Below are 23,241 nucleotides of genomic sequence, written 5' to 3'. Positions count from 1 at the left end.
CTTGATTTTAGAGAAAAAGCATTCAGTCTTTCACTATTGAGTATATGATCTTAGTTGTGGGTTTTCACAGATGCCTTTTATTAGGTTGAGGAAATTCTCTTCAATCTCTAGTTTGCTGAGTGTTTTTATAATGAATGGCTGTTGTATTTTGTTAAATGTTCTCTTTTCATCCATTGATATTGATATGGTGTATTACAGAAACTGATTTTCAGATATTAAACAAACCTTGCATTCCTGGGATAAATCCAATAAAAATCTCTTTTACATGTTGCTGGATTTGGTTTATTAGTATTTTGCTGAAAATATTTCCATCTCTAATTATTAGAGATATTTTCTTAATTGATGTGGAGTTTCTGATTCAGTAGGACTGCGATGGGTCCCAAGATTTTAATTCCTAAGAAGTTTAATGGCAATTTTGATGTTGCTTGTATAGAGAATGAATCTGAAGAATGACTGTGCTAATCTATTGCCTCTAACTTTTTAAAAATGAATAGTTCTGCTCTGTAACTTTAGAAGCACAAATAGAAAATTAAGGAGGATTTCTAAAGTAGGCTGAAACAGGTAGAAACTCAGCACATGCAACAAACAATCAGAAAAGGACCAAGTTCGCATTACTAGCCCTAGCGTTTTTTTCTTTCTTAGCTCTACTGAGGTAAAACTGATATATAAAAATTTGTACACCTATAATATATACATCTTGATGAGTTTAAATATATGCATACACCCATGATACCATCACCACAAGCAAGGAACTAAACATACCCGTCAAATTAAAACATTTCCTTGCGTTCTTTAAAAAAAAAGAGAGAGATTTTCTCTTGTGATTTATTTGTTTGAGTTGAGAAGAATTCTCTTCTAGTTTTTGAAAAAGATTGTGAAGAACTGGCATTATTTACATGTTTAATGCTTTTATCTTTTATTTGTTTAAAATATTAACCACTAGTCTTTTGTATCTTCTGTTGTACTCAAGTTTTAAATTTTGACGTAACACATCTATTACTCTTTTCCTTGTGCTTCCCTACTCCACATTTGGAGTAGCCTCCTATTTTAAGAAATTCTATAGGTTAAAAAAAATTTTTAGTCTTTAATACATCTGTAATATTTTTTGGTATATAATGTAAAATATGGATTATCCTCCACCAATGGACAACCAATTACTCCAATGTCCTATTTCTTTTTCCAAACTGATTTAAAATGCCATAAATAAATTTCCACATATCCACGGATTTATTTCAAGACCACCAATTTCAGTAATCTATTTGCCTGTGACTTTACCATCAATATACTGAATTAATTACTATCTATATAGCTTAGACTATACCTTAACACCTAACAGGATAAATTCTTACTCACTGTTAATTTCTGAAAATGTTAACTATATTTGCACATTTATTTTTCTATATAAATTTTAGCATCCAACATCAAATTTTACCTAACTTTACTGTATTTCCATCCATCTTTTACTTTCAGGCCTTTTCACATATTTCATCAAGTTGTATAGTTTTCTCCACAAGGGTCTTATACATTTTTTGTTAAATTCATTACTATGAAATTATTTCCTTAAATTTTTATTCGGATCTTTTATATATATATTCAAATCAGCTTTTGCCAGTAAATATGCAAACTGCTCTTTTTTTGATATATCTATGACCTACACTCAGATGCAGTCTTATTAGTTTTGATAGTTTATTAAGTCTTTGTGCTTTCAAAGGATATTCTACTGAAATGAAGACAGTTCAGACTTTACTTGCCAATTTTTTTTATTTATTGGCTTGAATAGTGATGGTGACAGCTGGCATTCTTGTGTTCTTCTTAAATTTAAGAAAATGCTTCTAAATGTTTCAACATTGAATCTGATGTTTGCTGTAAGTGTCTCACATATACTCTTCTCAAATTAAGAAAGTTCCCTCTTCCTAGTTGGCCACTTTTTTAAAATTTTTATTTATTTTTTTTATTATTATTATTTTTAATGAATGGGCACCAAATTTTATCAACTGCCATTTTTTCTGTATCTACTGAGATGATCATATAATCCTTCTCATGTGATCATTGAATATGGTTACATTGAGAGACATTCTGATGTTTAACTATCATTACTGCATTCCTAAAATACTCCACTGAATCATGATGACTATATCATCTTAATACTCCACTGTATTTGACGTGCTAAAATTGTCTTTAGGATTTTTTACATCTATATTCACAAGTGAGATTAACTTATATCTTATTCTCTGTAATTTTTAAAGCCATACCTGTGATTATGATTGTATTCATTCCACATATTTATTTCTCCTGCTTTTTACTTGATTGTATTTATTTATCATAGCTCATTTACTTTTATTTATTTACTTCTCTAATAAATGTAATTGAGGTTATACAGTTCTCCAAGTGTACCACCTTGATTATATCCCTCATTTTTGATACTATTGTTTAGTGTTAAATAATTAAATTTCCATTTTCCAATCATGCCTATGTATAGATACGAATATACAGGTATTCAAATATCCAGATGTATAAACTCCTATTTTTGTTACTACTTTGTAATAATGTTGCTTATGTTTTGTGGCCTGAATTATATCAATATTCAGAACTTTTGAAAGTTCCTTTGTGATTTGGTACGTAGTTAATTTTCTTAACTGTTTCTGTGTTGCTTGCTTTATTTTTCACTTCATTGTTTCCTGAGAGGAAAAAGTATCCTAGCCAAATAGTGGCTCTGGAAAGTTCTTATTCTAGTTTAATCCACTTTTGATTCATACACAACTGATCACATTTTTAAGCACCTACGAGTTAACAACTAACTGCTTATAATTAAGTGTGCCCTCTCTCATAAAATTTCCTCTTTATTTTTTTAAAACTTTTTTTATTTTAAACAAACCCTCAAGGCTTTTTTTTTTTAAAGATTGGCACCTGAGCTAACAACTGTGGCCAATTTTGTTTTTTTTTCCTGCTTTATCTCCCCAAACCCCCCTGGTACATAGTTGTATATTTTAATTGCAGGTCCTTCTAGTTGCGGCATGTGGGACGCCGCCTCAACGTGGCCTGATGAGCGGTGCCATGTCCGCGCCCAGGATTTGAACCAGTGAAACCCTGGGCCGCCGCAGTGGAGCACGCGAACTTAACCACTTGGCCCTGGGGCCGGGCCCTAAAACTTTTTGCTTTGAATGGTTTATGCATTTTTTCCTTATTATTTGCCCTATATATCTTTTTCAATCACATTATATTAAAGGTTCTGTATAATTTTTCTTTAGGTGCTTCTCTTGACACAGAATGCAGTTGAATGTTCTTTTTTTTCCTGAGAAGTTTTGTTGTGATAGGTCGGTTTACTTTTCCACATACGTTTGGACTTAATTCTGTCATTTATGTCTTCTAGTTCCCATGGTCTCTTTAAATGTTTATGCCTTGCTTTTTTGAATTACATTTGTTCTACTTCTCACATACATTCTTAAGCCTTTTATCTTTCCAAGACTCAAGTTAATCAATTTATAGTCCTATCTTTGAACTAAACAGAAACCTACTTACATTTTTACTTTTCAAAAAATTCCTTTGCCTTCCCCCCACCCAATATACCCTCACCAAAATGAATATATTTGTTACTATAGTAACACCTTTTCCTCCCAGGTAGTGAATGTCAAAGTTTAAACACTCCCTGTAAATAAGAATAGCTCGACAGCACTGCAGTGATCACTACCCCGGCAGCCTACAAAAATTCTGGTGCTCATACAAAGTATAGTATGAAAATATGCCAAAGCAATTCACATAGACACACAACCAGTAACATTAAAATATTTCTCACATTTATAGCTTAAAGAGTTAAAATGGAATGACTTCCAGATATACAACCAATATTGCTAAACATATTTTCAGAGTTTCGGGTTTAGAGAAGTGCATAAGTGGTTTAAAACCTGTGTTATTTAAGACAGGTGAAGACAGATGTACTTACTGTACAGACATCATGCTTGTTTCCATTGCTGAATCCATTCTTCCTTCATCTTGTGTTTCCATGGCTGATCTCTCTGTTTCACCTGGGAGTTCAGGGGCACAAGCTCCATAAAGTTCTGGGGCTGTAGCCACATACGGTGAGGGAACAAAACTGCTACCACGCAACTTACTGACTTCTTCTTCAAGTTTTTTCTTTTCCTCAAGCAAACGAGCTCGATCTTCAGATAGTGACTCTATCAAATCTGAAGGCCCCCCCCCAATTGAAATAAGCATTACAAAACATTTCATATGTTTTTTTTTTAATTTTAAAAAGGAATTAAAAATATCATATTACAAAACATTACTAACCTTTATCTCGCTCTTGCTGCTGCATTGTACTTTTCAACTTATCACTAAGATCATTGATTATGTTTTCTTTTCTCATTTTCTCTCTCGTTAAAACAGTGTTAAAATTGGTCTGGAACAACAGAATGACAACTGCTTAAATTATCTGCAAACACACAGCAGTGAGGGTTAAAGAAAATACACTTGCAAATATTTTTGCATGGTGCATTTGAATATGGAAAAGATAAAGTAATTCACAAATGACGTTTATTTTTAAATAAAAACGCTATACTGTGGTAAACACAATGCGACTGTATTTTCCTGTTTCCATATTAAGATATGCTCCCATTAAATATCTTGAAAATGAATTCTATCTTTCATTATTGCCCACGTATTTATTTATTGGCAGAGGAAAAGCATTAGCAAATGATTTTAAAATTTTGGGGAAAGAAAAAATAAATGATCAACAACTTAACAAGTGGCGTTACACACTTTTCTTTCAGTAATCTTCCTGTCTCTGGAATTTTCCTTTTGTCCTTAGCTAAATCATAAATGCCACAACAACATTTTAGAGATGACTTTATCCCATTTCCTCCTCTTATTTGGATATTTGTCATTGCCACCGCAAACTCTGGTTTATAATGGCTAGACTTGTTACTCCTCAACTTTTATAAAAGCTGTCTTACTGTAAAGCTCATATATCCAATTGCCTGCACAGGTCTCATGAGTCAATCTGACAACTCTAACTGCACAGAGTTTCTTTCATAAAGATGACTGAACTATCAAATTTCATTTATAAGCTCTCCATTAAGATCTTGAAACTTAAGAGCAATAGTTGAATGATGACATGATCTACATTGACTCTTCCCATCTGCCCAGCATTTCCACTTCCGAAATTGGAGTCTATGATCCTTCAATCAATGCATTATCCCAATAATGCTGGAAACAGGGAGATTCAACATGAATATGGCATTTTTAAATCCAAATTAGTGAATTCATTAAATATTGAGTTAAATATCATTTCTAACCAGAAAGCACACAGGAAGATCCCTCAAAAGCAACATTTATGACATGTCTTTGTATTAAACCAATGCTATATATATTATTTATGTATAGAAAATTCATAAATATTTATAATAGCATATTAGTCATTTTGTTTATTTTCATGATCTCTGCTGTTCTGTAACATGAAATGGTTTTTAGAAAAGTTAACACAATTTATAATAAGCATATTAGAAACAAGGGCTAGTTAAGAAGGAACTACACCCAAGTCACCCATATAAAACCAGTTGCAAATCAAGTTAAATAACTATCACTTAACATCCAAACTATTTAAAATTAGAAGGTACCTTAGAAGTTGCCTCCCCTAATCTCATTTTACAAATATTTTTTAAAAGAGGCCTTAAAATAAGAACTAATTTAAATTAGATAGCTGTCAATTTCATACTTTTAAGTTTCAGTCAGTTAATTCATCCCCTACTTAATTTTGGAAATCTGAGAGTGCATATGTGTTCACAAAGGAGCACACGGAGAAAAAGAAGGCAGAGAGTGAGAAAGGTCTATTTTAAGTAAAAAGAATCATGAAAAAGAACGTACAAATTCAGATTTCTAAAAACATTACTGACCCTGTCATTGATACTTCTTAAAACTGGTGGCTATTCCCCCTCTCTAAACTTGGCTTCTATACAGCCACACTCTTCTTTTTTCTGGTTACTCTTTCTCATTCCCCCTTTTCAGGCTCTTCTTTCTTTGCCCAGGTCTTAAGCTTTAAAGTTCCTAAGGGTTTTGAACCATACTTCCGTATTTTCTTTTTCTTTTTTTTTTTGAGGAAGATTAGCCCTGAGCTAACATCTGCTCCCAATCCTCCTCTTTTTGCTGAGTAGACTAGCTCTGAGCTAACATCCTTGCCCATCTTCCTCTACTTTAAATGTGGGACGCCTGCCACAGCATGGCTTGCCAAGCAGTGCCATGTCCACACCTGGGATCCAAACTGGTGAACTCGGGCCGCCGAAGCGGAACATGTGCACTTAACCGCTGCACCACCAGGCCAGCCACCATACTTCTATATTTTCTTTCCCTTCCCTGACTGACATTTTTTTAAACTTTAAAAAGACACTAATTTAATCACACCATTTTAGGAAAAGGAAAACAAGAGAAAATGCTGTGTACATCAACTTTAAAGTGTACCAGTTTCAGAAATACATTCCTTGAGATAAAAAATGTATGTCAATAGTATCCCTGGCTTGAATGACAACAGCAGACACACAACTGCTCCTACGCCTGCCTGTATCCTCTACTCTTCCTCCATGTTGTCAGTGGGCAATCTTGGTTAAGGATAAATCCAATCCCTTATTTCCTCTTCAACTGTTGTCCAGTACCTAAGGTAAAGCAGAAGCTCCCTAACAAGGCATCCCAGTCCTTAAGAGGCCTGGCTCCTGCTTACCTCACAAGCTTTACATCTCGCCATTGATCAATATTAATAAGTGAATCAGCAAACTTCAACATTATTCTACCTTAATCTACCACCAGCCTATCATAGGGATAATAATTAAACAAAATACAAGAAATTTGTACTGATCAGCATGTAATTTGGAATAAGTTTTTAGAGCTTAGGGAAAAAATTTCAAGTATCATTTATGTAGTAGTATAAACACTTTCATTTTACAAAAAACTAATTTGAATTATAAAGAAGTTAAATGATATATCCAAGATCACTCAGGTAATTAAGAAGCCAGAAACAGAACTCACGTTTCCTAATTTCTAATCTAGGACTACTTCAGTTTGAGTCACCTGTCTATGTGATATAATGACCATTAAAAAGAAAACGCTTTTTATCATGAAGAAGAGATATTTAATAAATATTAACAGGGTCAATGTAGGAAAATCACATTTAAGATGTAAGAAACCATCAACTACACAAAGAAATTATATTTGTTAATTTATGTTTGCCTTCTTTAGACCTGAAATAGATAAAATGAGGACAGGGGAACATACCTGTTGTTCAGCAATCAAAGATGTTCGAACATTTTGCATTTCTTCATTCTTTCTCTTCTCTTGCTCTTCAAGTTGCTCTAGAAACTTAGCTTTTTCTTCCTGAAGCTTTTCTTGAAGTTCAGCAACTAGGCTTGAAGAATCTTCTCTGGTAGATTCAATGGCAGGACTTGAAAATTAAATATAGTATCAAAATTTCTTTTCAAAATTACAGATGCAATCACAAATATGCCAAATACCATAATTAGTTGACATCAGAAAGGGCATATATCTTCCTTAAACCTAACACTAGTTAAATGATGTTAAAGATACTTCTATGTGAATCCTCTCTCTTTTATCTACCAAGGAAAAGGAAACAAGTAAAAGGGAAAAGTTCACTATAGATAATAAACTCTGACACCAAGAGGGGTGAATGATTTTATCTGATAAATTCAGGATCTGCTTCTACCAGCAAATGGTAATGTTTTCAATATAAAAATCAATATACTTGTCAAGAATTCAGCTTCAAATTTCAGTTTTATTATTCCTACAAATGCAACATACATGATTGAGAGGTGAAAAAAGAAACAAATACCTGATTACAGATGTTAACAAGTTTTTAATTTTTAAAATAAGTTTTGGTTCATTTTGTTAGCTAATGAATAAATAAAAAACTAAAGCTGAACTTAAATGTTCAAACACAGCAAATCTACATGTTCCTGAATGCATATTCATTTCCCTCAAACCTTGCTAACCCTTAAGGGGTTGCTGACAAAACAAAGCACCAGAGAAGAGAAGAGGACCAGGCAAGGAGAAAAACACAAATACAAGTTAATAATTATTTTAACTTCTGGTATAGAAATTCATCTTATCTACTTTCAACATAATAATCCTTTACATCAAAAAAGTTTGTCCAAGACATAGATAATTAATCCCATCAAAAGTGTTAAAATATACTAAAACCACAGGAAAGAGACTGCGTTGTTAGTAAACATTCCTACACTATTTTAGCAACAAAGTCAATGGACTGTTTTAAATGTACATTTATTCAACTTTAAATGACACTTTAATATTAGTTTTTGGAATCAGGATGCATTTTACAATCAACATGGATATTTAAAATTGTTTGTTTATTTCCTATGTAATTTCCTAATCTAATTATAAAATGACCACACTATTAATATTATAGCAATTGATAATCAGAGAATTGTTAACTGTGACTCTTTTATTCATACTTCCAAATTTACTGATAAAATCTAATGATTCAGAAACACTTGCCGCCCGTTTTCTTCTAAGGGATGGCTTTAAATGGCCAAACAGGGAATACACAGTTTGAAACATAATGCTTCTATCAAAGTCTGTGACTTCTTGCTTAGTTTCCAGAAAGGCTTGAATGGGGAAACCCCTACCCCATAATATAATTAATTAAAAGGACAAGCTAAAGAATTTGTTTTCAGAGGTCCACCTTTAGGGCTAGATGCAAGAGGGCTATGCGAGGTAAATAGCACAGATGGAAACCCAACAGGCTGCATAGATCAAAGTGTTACTGAGGAACGAGAATATAGAGATTCAGTATAATAAGAATAAAAAGCTTCAGAGAAAATCAGGCACGGTAACGTACCGTATAATGACGTTTTGGCCAAGAATGGAGCACATACAAGACGGTGGTCCTATGAGATTAGTACCATGTAGCCTAGGTGTGTAGTAGGCAAAATCATCTAGGTTTGTGTAAGGACATCTACAATGTTCAAACAATGATGAAATGGTCTAACGACACATTTCTCAGAACGTAACCCTGTCCTTAAGTTACATATGACTGTATAGGCAGGGCTTACAGATGAGTTTCTCTTCAACACTGCGTGGCTAATGTCTACCTTTTGCAAGTAAGAGACGCACCTTGAATTATCCCTATAGTTACAAGGTAAGAGAACTGGTATGGGGAAAAGAAAAAGCCAGGTTGAAGGCACGTAAGCAAGGCAGAGCATGGTATGGAATGAAGTTAGAGAAGTAGGGGGAAGTCAGATCATGAACAGTAAACGTTTTGGATTTTATTTGAAATACAGTCATGCGCCCCATGTTTTGGTCAATGAGGGACTGCATATATGAGGGTGGTCCCATAAGATTATAATGGAGCTGAAAAATTCCTATCGCCTAGTGATGTCCTAGCCATCAGAACATTGCATAGCTGAAAAAAGTCAAGAGAAAAGGAAACTGCAGAAGAAAAAGACAAGCCCCTCGCCCCCCACAAATTCAGAGGGAAGGGTTTAGCAGAAACTTTTGCAGACTTCAACAAGCTCCCTAAAAAATTTGAACATGGACCCCAGCACTGAAAGGTTTTCATTGAGCGAGAGGAAAATTCATAGTGCATTATCTGTTTACAAGCAAAGCTATGATAAACAAAAGAAACAAATCGAGAAAACCACCATGGACATATTTCTAAAGAGTGACACCTCCCAAGAAGAGCCCCAGGCAGGTCCTTCAGGAGGATTCCAGAAGAAGGCATTGTTATCTTAGGAGATGACAGCAACATGCGTGTTATTGCCCCTGAAGACCTTCCAGTGGGACAAGATGTGGAGGTGGGAAGAGTGCTATTGATGATTCTGACCCTGTGCAGGCCTAGGCTAAAGTGTGTGTTTGTGTCTTAGTTTTTTCTTTTTTTTAAGATTTTATTTTTTCCTTTTTCTCCCCAAAGCCCCCTGGTACATAGTTGTATATTCTTCGTTGTGGGTCCTTCTAGTTGTGGCATGTGGGACACTGCCTCAGCGTGGTTTGATGAGCAGTGCCATGTCAGCGCCCATGATTCGAACTAACGAAACACTGGGCCGCCTGCAGCAGAGTGCGCGAACTTAACCACTCGGCCACGGGGCCAGCCCCTGTGTCTTAGTTTTTAACAAAAAAGTTGACAAAGTAGAAAAATTTTAAAATTTTAAAAATAGAAAAAAGCTTATAGAATAAGAATATAAAGAAAATATTTTTGTGCAGCTATACAATGGGTTTGTGTTTTAAGCTAAGTATTATTACAAGGGTCAAAAGGTTAAAAAAATTGAAGTTTATAAAGTAAAAAAATTACAGTAAGCTAAGGTTAGTTTTTTAAGAAAGAAAAATGTTTTTAAATAGACTTAGTGTAGCCTACGTCTACAGTGTTTCTAAAGTCTACAGTAGTGTACAGTAATGTCCTAGGTCTTCGCATTCAGTCACCACTCACTCACTGACTCACCCAGAGCAACTTCCAGTCCTGCAAGCTTCGTTCATGGTAAGTGTCCTATACAGGTGTACCATTTTTTACTGTTTATACTATATTTTTACTGTACTTTTTCTATGTTTAGATACACAAATACTTGTCATTGTGTTACAAGTGCCTAGAGCATTAAGTAGAGTAACATGTTATATAAGTTTGTAGCCTGGGAGCAAAAGGCTATACCATACACCCTAGGTGTGTGGCAGGCCATATCAAATAGGTTTGTTTGCACAAAGATGAAATTGCCTAATGATAAAGTATGCATATCATTAAGCAACACATGACAGTACAATGGAAAGTCATAAAGAATTTTGTCTAGAGAGTGATACAGTGTGAATTTAGGTTTTTAAAAGACCATTTGAGGATACTGGTCAGATCACTGGAGCACAGTAACAAAGTCTGAAGGAGAGAGGTTTCAGCATGACAAAGGATGCTAAGAATCCCATAAGAGAGAACGAAACAGTGTGGTCAAATTGCATGTGTGTGCCCCTGTGCATGCACAGGTGGGTAGTACTTGTAATTCCTAGATGTCTTGCATCTTTGGATTGCCTGGTGCACTCTGGGGGAGTGTTATCTTTATTTCCGGATCAATGCTATGCCACGATGAGGCAGGTAGGGAAGGAGATAGTCCCAGGCATGTAAGAAGGTACAGATACCACTGTCTGTTAGAAAATACACAATCATCCCCAAAACTCAGAATGACCACATTAGATGATTGGCACAGGGTATATGTTGAATTGTAAGGTAAAAGACTTATGGTGGTAAAAGCAAAGAATGAAGAGTTTATGACACAAAGAACAACTAATACTCATGCTTTGCTGGGAAAAGGGGTTTCTTGCAGCTGTATTAATAGTCTGACCAGAAGTAAATACTGTGTCACATTTTGTGAGGCTCCCATTAGAAAATGTTCCAGGTGATCATCAGCCACATCACTGTTTCATTTTACATTACTCTAAGACCCAAAATGGCTCTGACATCAGGGGGAATGAACTTTAGCAACGAAACAGTAACAGCTAAAGTTTTGTTTTTTATAGCACTACTGCCTGGCTTTCTCTGGGGAGTAAACAGCTGTGTGTGTGTTGGGTGGGAGGGAAGGCATGAAGAAAAGCTTTCAGTATCTCACGATATAGTTAAAAATATATTTGATCTAGTAATTTATCAATAAATGCCCCGCCCCAAAAGAGAAACTTACACAATCCTGTCTTTGCGTATATTAATACTCTAACAAGGCCTGGAAATTAAAACTCAAGGAAGCAGATATATTTGTTATCAGTTGGGAATTTTCACACCATTACATGGAACTTCAAATAAAGTATCTCTAAATGATAGCTCCCCCCACTGTTAATAAATTAGTATGTACTAGCAAAAGGTTCTATTATATGCAATATTTCTAGTAACTAGAAAATCTGCACTGAATACAAACTAGACTGTCTTGATGCTTGAACTCTGTCTTGCCACTGACTATATTAGATGGGGGCCTAGTAAACAATTACTGTTTACCACGAGTAGAGATTTAAAAAATAAGAGATTAAAATTACAAAATTCAAGTGCTCCCATTCTCACTCAGATCCACATCAATTACTCACTGGAAGCACAACTATGAATACTGTAGTAGGCAGATTTCCAAATATGTGTAAATTACACAAACATATTTTGCACTCATTTTCTTTGTACACAAGTGTATGAGAAAGTTCTTTCCCCTAAATTCTCAAAAATAATGTACACTATTGATTTAACTTTTCCCAATTACATAGGGAAAAAGGTATCTTAATTTTGCACTTCCTTTATCCCAAGTAGACTGAACAGCCATTCACACATTGGCTATTTGTATTTCTTCTGTGATCTGCCTGTTCAGATCCTCTGCCCATTTGTTAATGGATTGTTTGCTTTTTCCTCATTGACTTGTGGGAGCTCTTTGACATTACAGATACAATTAACACTCTTATTCATATCTTACAAATGTTTCTCCCAGGCAGTTGGTCTCTCAATGTTGCTTCTGGCATACGTACAACCACCCAAACTGTGGAAGGCAAGGAGATGTAGTGGATCATGTGTCATCAGATCAGCATCATTTCTTTTCAAAGGCTTCCTCATTCCTTTTCAAGTATTTCCTTTGTGTGACAGAGAAGCTGAGAACTACATTATCCAGAATCCCCTTCCCAGTAAGTTCCGGGATCAAGTTTGTCAACGAAAGATACCCACACAAGATCTGGAATGCTAAAGAGAAGAGAAGTCTATCATTCTCCAGAGGTGGCTGTAACCAAACATGTGGGTAATGTAAGATTCACAAGGGGTTTCCAAGTGAACTACCTGCATTGGTGTCTTGGTAGACAATTGGTAGAAATCTCCAAAGAAACACAGCAGTTTACGAATTAGCCTACCAGCTTTGGTACTTCAGATGATTTTGAACCTACAGATTTCTAGATCTTTGGCAGTGACTCCCTTACCCTTCACTGCCCCAGCTCTCCCCAAATTCACGTAAGTTCTAATTCTAATATTAAACCCTTTAATCCTGGAATATTTAAAAGAGGTTCTGTTTTCTAAACTGAATCCAGACAGATAGAAATATAATCCTAGGGGTAAAAACCATAAAGATGGGAATCTGGAATTGATTCTCTGATCTGATCGATCTGAAGGCAATAATGACCTCACCGTCAGTGCAAGATGAAACTCTGGTAGAACAGGGCATTCCACAGCAGAAGAGCTGACAATTGTAGTTGTCTGCAATCCAGTGACTAAGAGATGGCAAGGTTTTGGAAATGTCCCAGCTGTCCCTCCAAATCCCATCAAGCCTCCCTTGCCAACAGCAGTGGCTTCTTCTCCCGTATCTGAAGAGATTAGTGTCACCTTGCCTGAAGTTCCCTTCTCAACAAGTTGATCCTTCTTAACAACTTCTCTCACCACTGCATTACTTACAGACCCACTGCTACTTTCAAATCCCCAGATCCCAGGGGAGTTAAAAATCTAACCAAGGAGAAACTGCACTTGGAAGATTTCAGTTATTTTGGCAGAAACATAGGAAATATGTATGGGAATAGATCCAACGGGAGTTAAGAACAGAAAGGACAAACATAATGCTGAATCAGGCCAAAACTTTCTGTATGGATGTACTGACCAGAGATTCTAGACTCACTATTAGCTATTAATAGTCTGCTAGGTTGATTGCCTGAAACTTGGACCTAAAGGCCAACGTTAAATGAAAATAAGAGGCCAAGGTGAGATACTCTGGACCACAGGTAGGCAAACAATGGCCTGCAGGCCAGATGTAGCCTGTTACCTGTTTGTGTAATTAAAGTTTTATTGGAACATAGCCACATTCATTCATTTATATTGTCTCATTAATCTCTTGCTAGGATAGTAAAGTTGAGTAGCTTGGAGAGAGACCTCTTGGTTCACAGAACCTGAAATATTTACAAGGTGGCCCTTCACAGAAAGTTTGCCAACCATTCTCTATACTAATGATCCTCAAAGTATCATCCCCAGTACCCTGGGGGTGACTAGAACACTTTCAGCAGATCGGTAAGGTCAAAACTATTTTCATAATACTAAGATGATATTTGTCTTTTATACCTTGTTGACATTTGCACAGACGATAACACTGTTGACACCTTAACATAAATTAAAGACACTACCACCAAACTGTACTTTTAGTCATTGTATCCTTTACTTCAAGGCACTCAAAGTGAAAAAAGGCAGATTTATTTTGGAACATCCTTGATGTGATAATTAAAGCCTGACCACTGAGTACACATCTTTTTAATATTCTCTGCGACAAAATGAGGAGTACATATAAAGCACTTCTGCCACTTACAAAGTATGTTTGTCTCATGGAAAAGTACCTGTACAATTGTTTTGGCTGTGTGTTGAACTAGCTATTCTTTCCATGGTGCACTCTCTCTCTTTGAAAAATGAGAATCTTTGGTTGCTTAGACTCGGGTTTTTGACATTTTCTCAAAAATGAACAATGTGAGCCTGTTATGTCAATGAACAACTGACAGAATTTGTTACCAATGATAAAATGTAACTCTTTAAAAAGAAATTAAAACTTTAGAAAACTTCTATCTGCCACTATGAGCTTGTGAGTTTCCCAGTACCTAGGATCTTTCTAATAATATTGGTAGGTATATTAACAAATGTGATTTTTCTATGCTAATAAAATGTGTCAACATTCGCAAGATCTGCATAACTCAGTGAACCAGTGTTTTTCAAATGACCAATTCAATGGCTATGAACATAAAGAGTATGAAAAAAACTCCACTGACATAGTTTCATATTCTACAATGAAACTAATGTTTAAGAAATTATCATTTGTTGACTTCTGATTTAGTATCAAGGAGAAATATCCAAAATTATCTGAAAAGTCTATTTAAATATTCCTCTCTTTTACAGTTACATATGAGTGAAAGCCTGGATTTTCATCATATACTTTGATCAAAAGATACTGTAACAGATTAGATGTAGAAGCAGATATGAGAATCCATTAAGCCAAACATTAAATAGATTTGCAAAACATAAAACAATGCCACTCTTCTCACTAATTTCCATTTTAGAAAATAGTTTTCAATAAAAAACCCTTATTTTTTTATATGCTAACATGTAGTAGGTTTATTATTTTAAAATGACTAAATATTTTAAAATTTGCTTTAATTTCTAATACAGAATACACTGATAGATATAACCCATATAAACAAGATCACTTTGGGGTCCTCAATACCTTCTGAGTGTGTGAAAGGGTACTCAGACCAAAGTTAGAGAACCACTTGCTCTTGGTTTTTACATGTTTAAAGAGTGGTAACACACACACACACAGAAAAACGTTACAAGTACTGTGTGTGACCAGCAAATCCTAAAATATTTACTATCTGGCCCTTTAAAGAACAAATTTACTGACCTTTTAATGACTTTGAACTTGCTGACCTTTGAATCACCAAAAAATGATGGTGATTATAGGCATACTGGAAGGGATTTATAATGTATACCCTGGGAGGGTCCAGAGAATACTCCCTTTACCAAGGCTTTGAGAAATACAATCTCAAATGCTCTGTAGTAGTGCTCTATAGGACAAGGGATGCAGAAGGACATACAACCAGTAAAATTCAATGAATTTAATGGAAATAATAGGAACAGGAATCTAGAGTGGTAATAGCACTTAACCAGAGACATGACATGGTGCCATTACAGGCAACAGAGCCAGAGCAAACAAAAGGTTTGACCCAGAAAAAATTTTGGCAGTGGCTGTCCAAAAGTTTTTTAAAACTTTTAAAAAACTCAATATCCAGTGTTGAGAGATCTAACTTAAATCAAGAGAATCACCATCCCTCACCCAATTCCAAGACCTGAGTCAGTATACTTTCTAGCCTTCACCAAAGGGACCTGTGGCCATTTTGCAGACTGTGTGTGTATTCAGGGAAGGTAACTAACCAACTTTTTGGGGATTACTGAACACTGACTCTGAGGGGATTCTAATGCCACTGTGGTCCACCAGGAGATTATTGATAGTCAACTGATAAACTGACTTTGGGCCCAGTAGGTCCATCACCATAGGTAAGAAATATATCCTTACATCCAGAATCTCAGTGGAACAGACATAAAAGCAACTGTGAGGAATCCCTGTTGGTCCTTTTACCATGGAATGAATACTTACGGTAAAAAGAGCCAAGTGAAATCCCTCAAACTATCTCTCACTCCAAATGACACAGGGGAGGAGATTTCTACCACATTCTTAAGCAACTTAAATATGCGTCTGGTAGAAAACACATGAAAACAATCAATGAATTACCATAAATTTAATCAGGTAGTGACTCCAATAAAACTATTTCATCTACAACCTCTTTGCTGGAGCAAACCAACAAGGTCATTAGTACCTGACAAGTAGCTGATCTGATGATTTCTTCCTCCTCTATTCCTGTTAATACTGTATAGAGCAGGGGTCAACTTTTTTTTTTTTTTGCAAAGGAACAAAGAGTAAAAATGTTAGCCAGATGATCTCTGTCACAACTACTCAACTCTGCCAAAAGCAGCCACAGGTAATAGGTAAAGGAATGGCATCGCTGTATTCCCATGTAGCTGTATTTACAAAAACAAGTGGTGGGCTGGATTCCCATGGGCCAGTTTGTCAACTCCTGGTACAGACTACAGTAAGCAGTTTGACTTCACCTACAGGGACAGCAATATACTTTCACTGTCTTACCTCTGGATTATATCTCTAGTCCTATGTTAAAATCTAGTTGGCAGGAATATTGGTGTTCTTGCTATTCCTCAAGACAGCACACTAATCCAGTACATTTATGGCAATATGCCTCTTAGACGTAGTAAATAGGAAGTAACAACAACCTGAGCTACCAGGGCAAGAAACATGAGTGCCAGAAGGTGAGCAATAAAGCCCAAGAAAATTCAGGAGCATGTCAGCACAGTAAAATTTCTAAGTATCCAGTGGTCTGGGCATGTGAGATGTCCCCTCTAAGGTGAAGGGACAAGCTAATGCTAGGGGAGCATCGCTGAATAATGGAGGCAATATACAGTACATTTGGGTATGCTGCTGACTCATTTACCAAATAACTTTTTAAGGTTGCTTGTTCTTAAGGCCCAGAGCCAGAGGCTCTCTTGCAAGAGGGGAACACAAACGTGCAAGTTGCTCTGCTATTTGGGTCATAGTTCCCAGCAGATGCCTGAAGTGTATGTAGCAGAAATGGATACTGTATGAAGCTTTGGCAAGTCCTAAAGGAGAATCACAGTTGAGACCCTTAGGATTTTGAAGCAGATAACTTTTCCTTTTGTAAAATAGCTTGTGGCTTGCTATTAGGCCTATAAAGAGAATGAAAGAGTGAATGGTCTCACAAGTTACCATGTGACCCGAGGCTGCCCATCATAAAGTGGAAATTGTCCTAATCCATCAAGCCAGGAAGTCAGTTACAAGAGGTTCAGGTTCCCAAGGTACTTACTCCTCCTAGATTGCTTCCTTTTTCTCCATCACAACTTTGGCATTCACTAAGAGGGGAAAAAGCTTGCAGGCCTGGTTTCCAGATGATTCTGCACAATATGCTGACACTATTCAGAAGCACAGTTGAAGTATTAGAGCCCCACTGAGGGACTTGGAAGAAACTAGATTAAAATCCAGTGACAAGGAAATTTGTGGAAGAGAAATAAAGGCGAGTCTCTCAAAAATGGGCACAAAGTATGAGGATATATAAGTTCTCTGAGTATACATGTCCCACTGTGAGGAACCTCTTAATCATCAGATGGGCAAGTTGAACATTCTGTGAATATCAGTCAACTTCTTCCCCCAGCCACACCAGTCCTGTTCAAAAGGCTAAAGAACAAACTGTTCATAGAGGCAGGGAGTGCAGGCTCAGGTGTATAGATTTCTATACATCCAGTAACTAACACTGAGCCCCTCATATTGCTGTGCTTCTTTGGGTGACCAGCCAGCCACTTGGTGGCAGATTGATTATACTGAACCACTAATATCATGAAAGGACAATAACGTGTCCTCACAAGAACTGTCCATTATTCTCCATATATATTTACCTTCCATGTCCACAATATTTCCGCAAAAACCACAATTCCTGAACTTACAAAATGCCTTATTCACTACTATGGTATTCCACTAGAATTGCCTCTGAATAAGGGATTTCATTTTACAGTGAAAGACAAGTAGCCACAGCCTCATACCCCATGGAAGTCACTGATCTTACCAAATATGCCAATCTCCAAAGCAGCTGGTCAGATACAACCATGGACCAATCTCCTGAAAACTCAGTTATGTTACCAGATGGCTGATATTCTGCATGGCTAGAGTAAATGCAACAGATGCTCTGAACCAGACACCACTTTGTGAGACAAATTCTCCCATAATTAAAATACGCAGGTTGGAGAACGAAGGACAGAAATTGGAATAACTACTCTATTACCTCAATGAGCCATTAACAAAAGTTTTCCTTCCTGTCCCTACAATTTTGGGCCATGTGATGTAGGGAGCTGACTTAGTTCCCGAAAAAGGAATTCCCTTTACTAGGAGACACAACCAAGGTCTTACTGAACTGGAAGCTTAATACCACCTGGCTACTTAGGGTTCCTCATGTCACTGAACCAATATACAAAGAAGGAGGGCTGCTGTATGTATTGATAAGACTGAACGTAATTACTAATGGGAAAGTTGTTCCTATATAATGAGAGCATGGAGGAATATTACTGGAAGTTAGCGGCTTTTCTAGGGTTTCTCTTGGCATTGTCACGTCCAGTGATAAAGAGTCAAATGAAAAACTACAGCAACTGCATTACAAGAAGGATCATTAATGGCAGTCTCTTCAGGTGAAGAAGTAAAATCGGCTGAGGTAACGTCTAAGGTGAAAAATGGAGTGGGCAATATAAGGAAGCTGTAAATACTCACTGGGGCTGCAAGGATAGTTATAGAAATAGACTATGATAATTAAGCCTGTACATATCAATTAATTTTTATCTTTATAACCCTTCTCCCATTCTTCTACTGTGTACTATGTGTTGTGATAATGGTGGTTAATCCTATATCTCAGCATTTAACCTACAGAATATCAAAGAAAGACTGTGTCTGCACAGAAAGATGAATGAACATCAATATGTTCACTCTAGAATGGCTAGAATGACATAAGTTTGAGTCTCCCCTTTTGAAGAGAGGGTGAGGCTATCTGAGGTGATGTGAGGAATATAAGCTGAATCATGTTAGACAGAAATATGGCATCAGAAGGTTCTTTATTTGGAAGTTCAATAGGGGTAAAAGACATTATGTAGGACTGCTGAGTTTAAAACGGGGTGCACAGGGTTGGACTGTCTGCTGTCATCTTGCCATTGTTCTCACCCCTCTTCTAGAATCTCATTAGCACTGTAATGCAGAGATTCTATATTTCCCCGAATCCCCTTTATAAATTCAAGTTTGCCAATGAAAACAACATGCAAAATTTGGATAGAAAAGCAGCCCTGGCTTACTCTCCAGAGGCCAGATGAGGTTTCACAGTAGCTTCCTGTCAATTACCCATTTCATGCAGACTGAGCACATCACTGGGGCTTTGAAGAAACTCTTGAGTGTTGCAGCAGCTTCCCAGTGAGCCATGGAAAAACAACAGCTTTGGTGGGTGCTTTGGTGTCTGTTTTCCTGAAATTTCACTTAGAGCTTTCCTGGCCTTCAGCAGTGACTCCCTTGACCTTAGCTGCCCTTAGCTCTGTCAACATTGGTGCAGGCCCTAATTCCTATATTAAACCCCCTAACGCCCCCAGAATACATAAAGAGTTTTTGTTTTCAAAACAGAGGGGGAGGTTGAACTGTACACCAATAGATGAATATTACATAACAGAATCAATCACAAGAGACTGTAAAAGTCATAAGGCAAAAAATGGAGGTTAAAATATATAATGTATACATACCTATAAAAATATTCACTTGGAAGAATTAATGATAGAACTGATAATGTTCTAGAAATTGTTTATTAGGTCACAAAACCCTTTAATATTTTAACAGTAAAAGTATTGAAGATCATTTTTTCTGATCAAAAGGCAGTAACATCAGACAGTAACAATAAAAATGAAAAAAAATCCACCAATGTAAAAAACTTGGAACTTAAAAACATCTTTTGAACTACAGAGGAAATACCTAAAATTGTCACATCAAGAAAATAACAATGAAAACTAGATAGCCCCAATCTAGGATTAGCCTTGCTCTTCTCAAAGAAAACTGTTACCTTTTACACATACATACACAATTTAAAAAAATGAAAATCAGTAATTTTCAACTGAAGAATTAAGGGGGGAAAAAACTTCAAATAAACCAAAAGAAAGAAATTTATGAAATAAAAAAGGCAAAAGAAGTTCCTAAAAACATTTGAAATTTAAAAGAAAATCAATTCTCTCAAAATCTAAAATACTGATCCATTTTTAAAAGCCACTAATGGATTTATGTAGTCTATTATTTTTAAATTGTTTCTAAGAAACTTTCATTATTTTAAAAGTAAAAGTTTTCACTTCATAAAAATATCTCAATTCACCTAAGATAAATGAGTAAATCAAGGTACTATGATTATACAATTAAAATTTGAATCACCAATATTTTAACTTTATAATTAGTCTAAAGTTAATTCTTACCTTTTTGCTATTTGATTCTCAAGATGTTTAACCTTTTCTAATAACTCTTTCTCAACAGCTTCTCTCTCCAATTTAAATTCTTTTAGGGCAGCCTGAATAGCTTCTTCTTTTTCACAATTAAGCTTCTGAATTAACTGTTCTCTGTCCTGTTCCCAGCTCAAGACACATTTCTCTTTATCTTTCTCAAGTTTCTGGATAATAGCTTCGTATTTCTCTTCTTGTTGAGTGATTTTTTCATCTTTTTGTTTTTCAAGAGCACTCAATTCTGAGTCTAATTTACTCTGCAGTTCAACTATTTCTCTTTTCAGTTTTTTTTCTATTTCAAATGCTTGGTGATGCAATGATGTTACTTTGTTTAATTCAGCTTTAAGCATATTAGATTCTTCTTCATGTCTACTAATTAACTCTGAAATGCACTGATCTTTTTCAATTGTCATTAAAGTTCTTAGCTCTGCCAAACCCACCTGATAATTTTCATTATTATCCTGAATCTTTTGGTTTAGATTACTTATCTCTGTTCTCAAATTTTCTGTCTCTTGTTCAAGGAGAGATTTTAAGGATTCCTTCTGTTGGGCTCTGCTTTCTTCAAGCAAAATTTTTATTTCATCAGTTTCTGCTTCCTTCAGTGCAAGTTCAACCTCTAACTTACATCTCATGTCTGACAAATCAGAAACCTTGAGTTTTAATTCCTGTAGCTGTTGTTCTTTTTCCTGGATAACTGTGGCATGAGACTCTTGTATCTGATCAATTCTTTGTTGATTTTCCTTTTTTAATTTCTCCAAAGAAATTCTGTGGTCTGTCATAACTTTCTCAAACTCCTGTGTGTGCCTGACATGAAGAGTGTCCTCTAATTCCTTTAGATGACTTTGCTCTAAGCACTGAAGTTCTGCCCTCAATAACTGGATCCTCTCATCATTTTCAACATGGAGCTTTCTCAAGTCTTCTAACACTACCTCTCGTGATTGTTTCAGTTCTTTAATTTCACAATTTTGACTGTGCATAATATTTTCCATCTCTAACAACTTCTGATCCTTTTCATTCTGCAGGCAGATGACAGCTTCTTTTTCATGTTTAACCAAAGCAAATTCATTATCTTTATTTTGTAAAACCTCCTCAAGGCATACTAAGTCTCCTTTCAGCTTTTTGATTTTGTTTTCATTTTCTTCACTCTCCTTTGTTAGTGCATCGAGTTTCCCTTCATATTCACTTTTTAAAGACTGTAGTTCTTTTTGATGTTTTTCATTTAGTGTTATTTCCAAAGAATATTTTACTTTTTCAATAATGTTTCTTATTTCTACTGCTGTACATTTTAAAGAGTTTGAGAAGTCACACTGTTCTTTTTGTACAAATGTTCTGAAGTGGCAAAGGTCTTCCTTGATGGTTTGTATACTGAAGTGCGAGTCTTGGGCAACAGCTCTACATTTTTCCAACTGGACATTTAGAGACGCATGATCTCCTGAGTCCTCTTTACCACAAATATTTGTATCCTGCATACGTCTACTGTCTATTGCATTGATAACTGAGGAATAAAGTGATTCTACCATCATTTCTGGACTTTGAGGATCACTTATAGGATTAGGAGATGATAAATTTTCTTCTATTACAAACTCATTCACAGCAGACATAAAATCTGATTCAGGACTTTCTGCCAATGAATCCAAATCTAAGGAAACTTGGTGAATAGTCTGTTCTATATTTGGATGGGGGATAGTTTCAAAATCAAACGTATGTGCATCAATGCTATCTGGAGATAACTCTTCTAAGGGACACACTGCAGGACATAAGGGATCCTGAACAGTGAGTGGAGGAGGAGTTCTCGGTGAGGTAGTAGTTGTAATTCCTGTTGCACTTTCTATTCTTGGTGAGGAAGCTGACTGTGGGGATGTCTGACTCATGGATGCCTGAAAAAGAGAGAGACAGGCTTACAGAGCTGTGACAACATAAACGTTTTACACTAATGAAGCAAACCATCTAAAAGAACTTAATTTGCCTTTTGTTCACTCAGTAGATCTGTAATAGTCTGTGACATTTCATCCAAACTTTGTGCTGCTTTTACCAAATTATGTAGAGCAAGTACATGCTGGTGTAGAGGTTCAAAGTCACAAAGTAAGGGAACCCTGAAATGGAATGCAATCAAGTTAGATTTCTGATTTCTTAATGATGATAGGTAACTACAAGCAAATATTTTAGTCTAAGTCAAAAATAACTATGGCATTATCATACTTTCAATCAATACCAGGAATAGTTTAAGAAGCCTAAGACATAATCATTCAAGTGATAAATAAGAAATCTCCCACAGTATGCAAAGTCAGAGTAACTATTAGAAAAAAATTAACTGCATGTAGAGCACTAATTTCCTTCTACTTTGTCTTCATTTTCTGATTATTCTTACATTCCCCAGAAATTTTCTAAAACAGCCATAGGAGAGCCAGTCTATCATAAAATATTTCTCTATTTTGGCATCTCCTAAGAATACTGGTGCTATTTTCCATAACTCCAGAATAAGGAAAACCTTAAGGCTATAACTAAAGTTAAAAATACTAAAGATATTTACCTGAGGAATGGCTGAACTTCTGAAGGACAAAATGATTGCAGAAACTGTAAATCTTTTAATGAAATATCTGGAAGTTCACAGTCAAACTTTCGAGGCTTTTGTGTCT

The 23,241-nt window shown here is 35.8% G+C and overlaps 1 protein-coding gene across 5 annotated transcripts in view; it reads right to left on the bottom strand.

Annotated features, from left to right (window-relative positions):
* The window catches only part of RB1CC1 (RB1 inducible coiled-coil 1), a 91,121-nt gene that overhangs the window by 17,196 nt on the left and 50,684 nt on the right, over positions 1 to 23,241 (bottom strand). For all 5 annotated transcript variants that reach the window (XM_008525044.2, XM_008525047.2, XM_008525045.2 and 2 more), the window contains 6 exons: positions 23,136 to 23,239; positions 22,572 to 22,698; positions 20,582 to 22,482; positions 7,258 to 7,423; positions 4,288 to 4,396; positions 3,941 to 4,181 (listed from right to left, as the gene is read on the bottom strand). In XM_008525044.2, coding sequence (XP_008523266.1) covers positions 3,941 to 4,181; positions 4,288 to 4,396; positions 7,258 to 7,423; positions 20,582 to 22,482; positions 22,572 to 22,698; positions 23,136 to 23,239 — 2,648 coding nt within the window. The remainder of the gene's footprint in view (positions 1 to 3,940; positions 4,182 to 4,287; positions 4,397 to 7,257; positions 7,424 to 20,581; positions 22,483 to 22,571; positions 22,699 to 23,135; positions 23,240 to 23,241) is intronic.

The sequence above is a fragment of the Equus przewalskii genome, chromosome 8 (genome assembly GCF_037783145.1).
Source record: "Equus przewalskii isolate Varuska chromosome 8, EquPr2, whole genome shotgun sequence".
Taxonomy (NCBI): domain Eukaryota; kingdom Metazoa; phylum Chordata; class Mammalia; order Perissodactyla; family Equidae; genus Equus; species Equus przewalskii.
The sequence above is the reverse complement of the archived record's forward strand: the minus strand, read 5'-3'. Positions and strand labels throughout refer to the sequence as shown.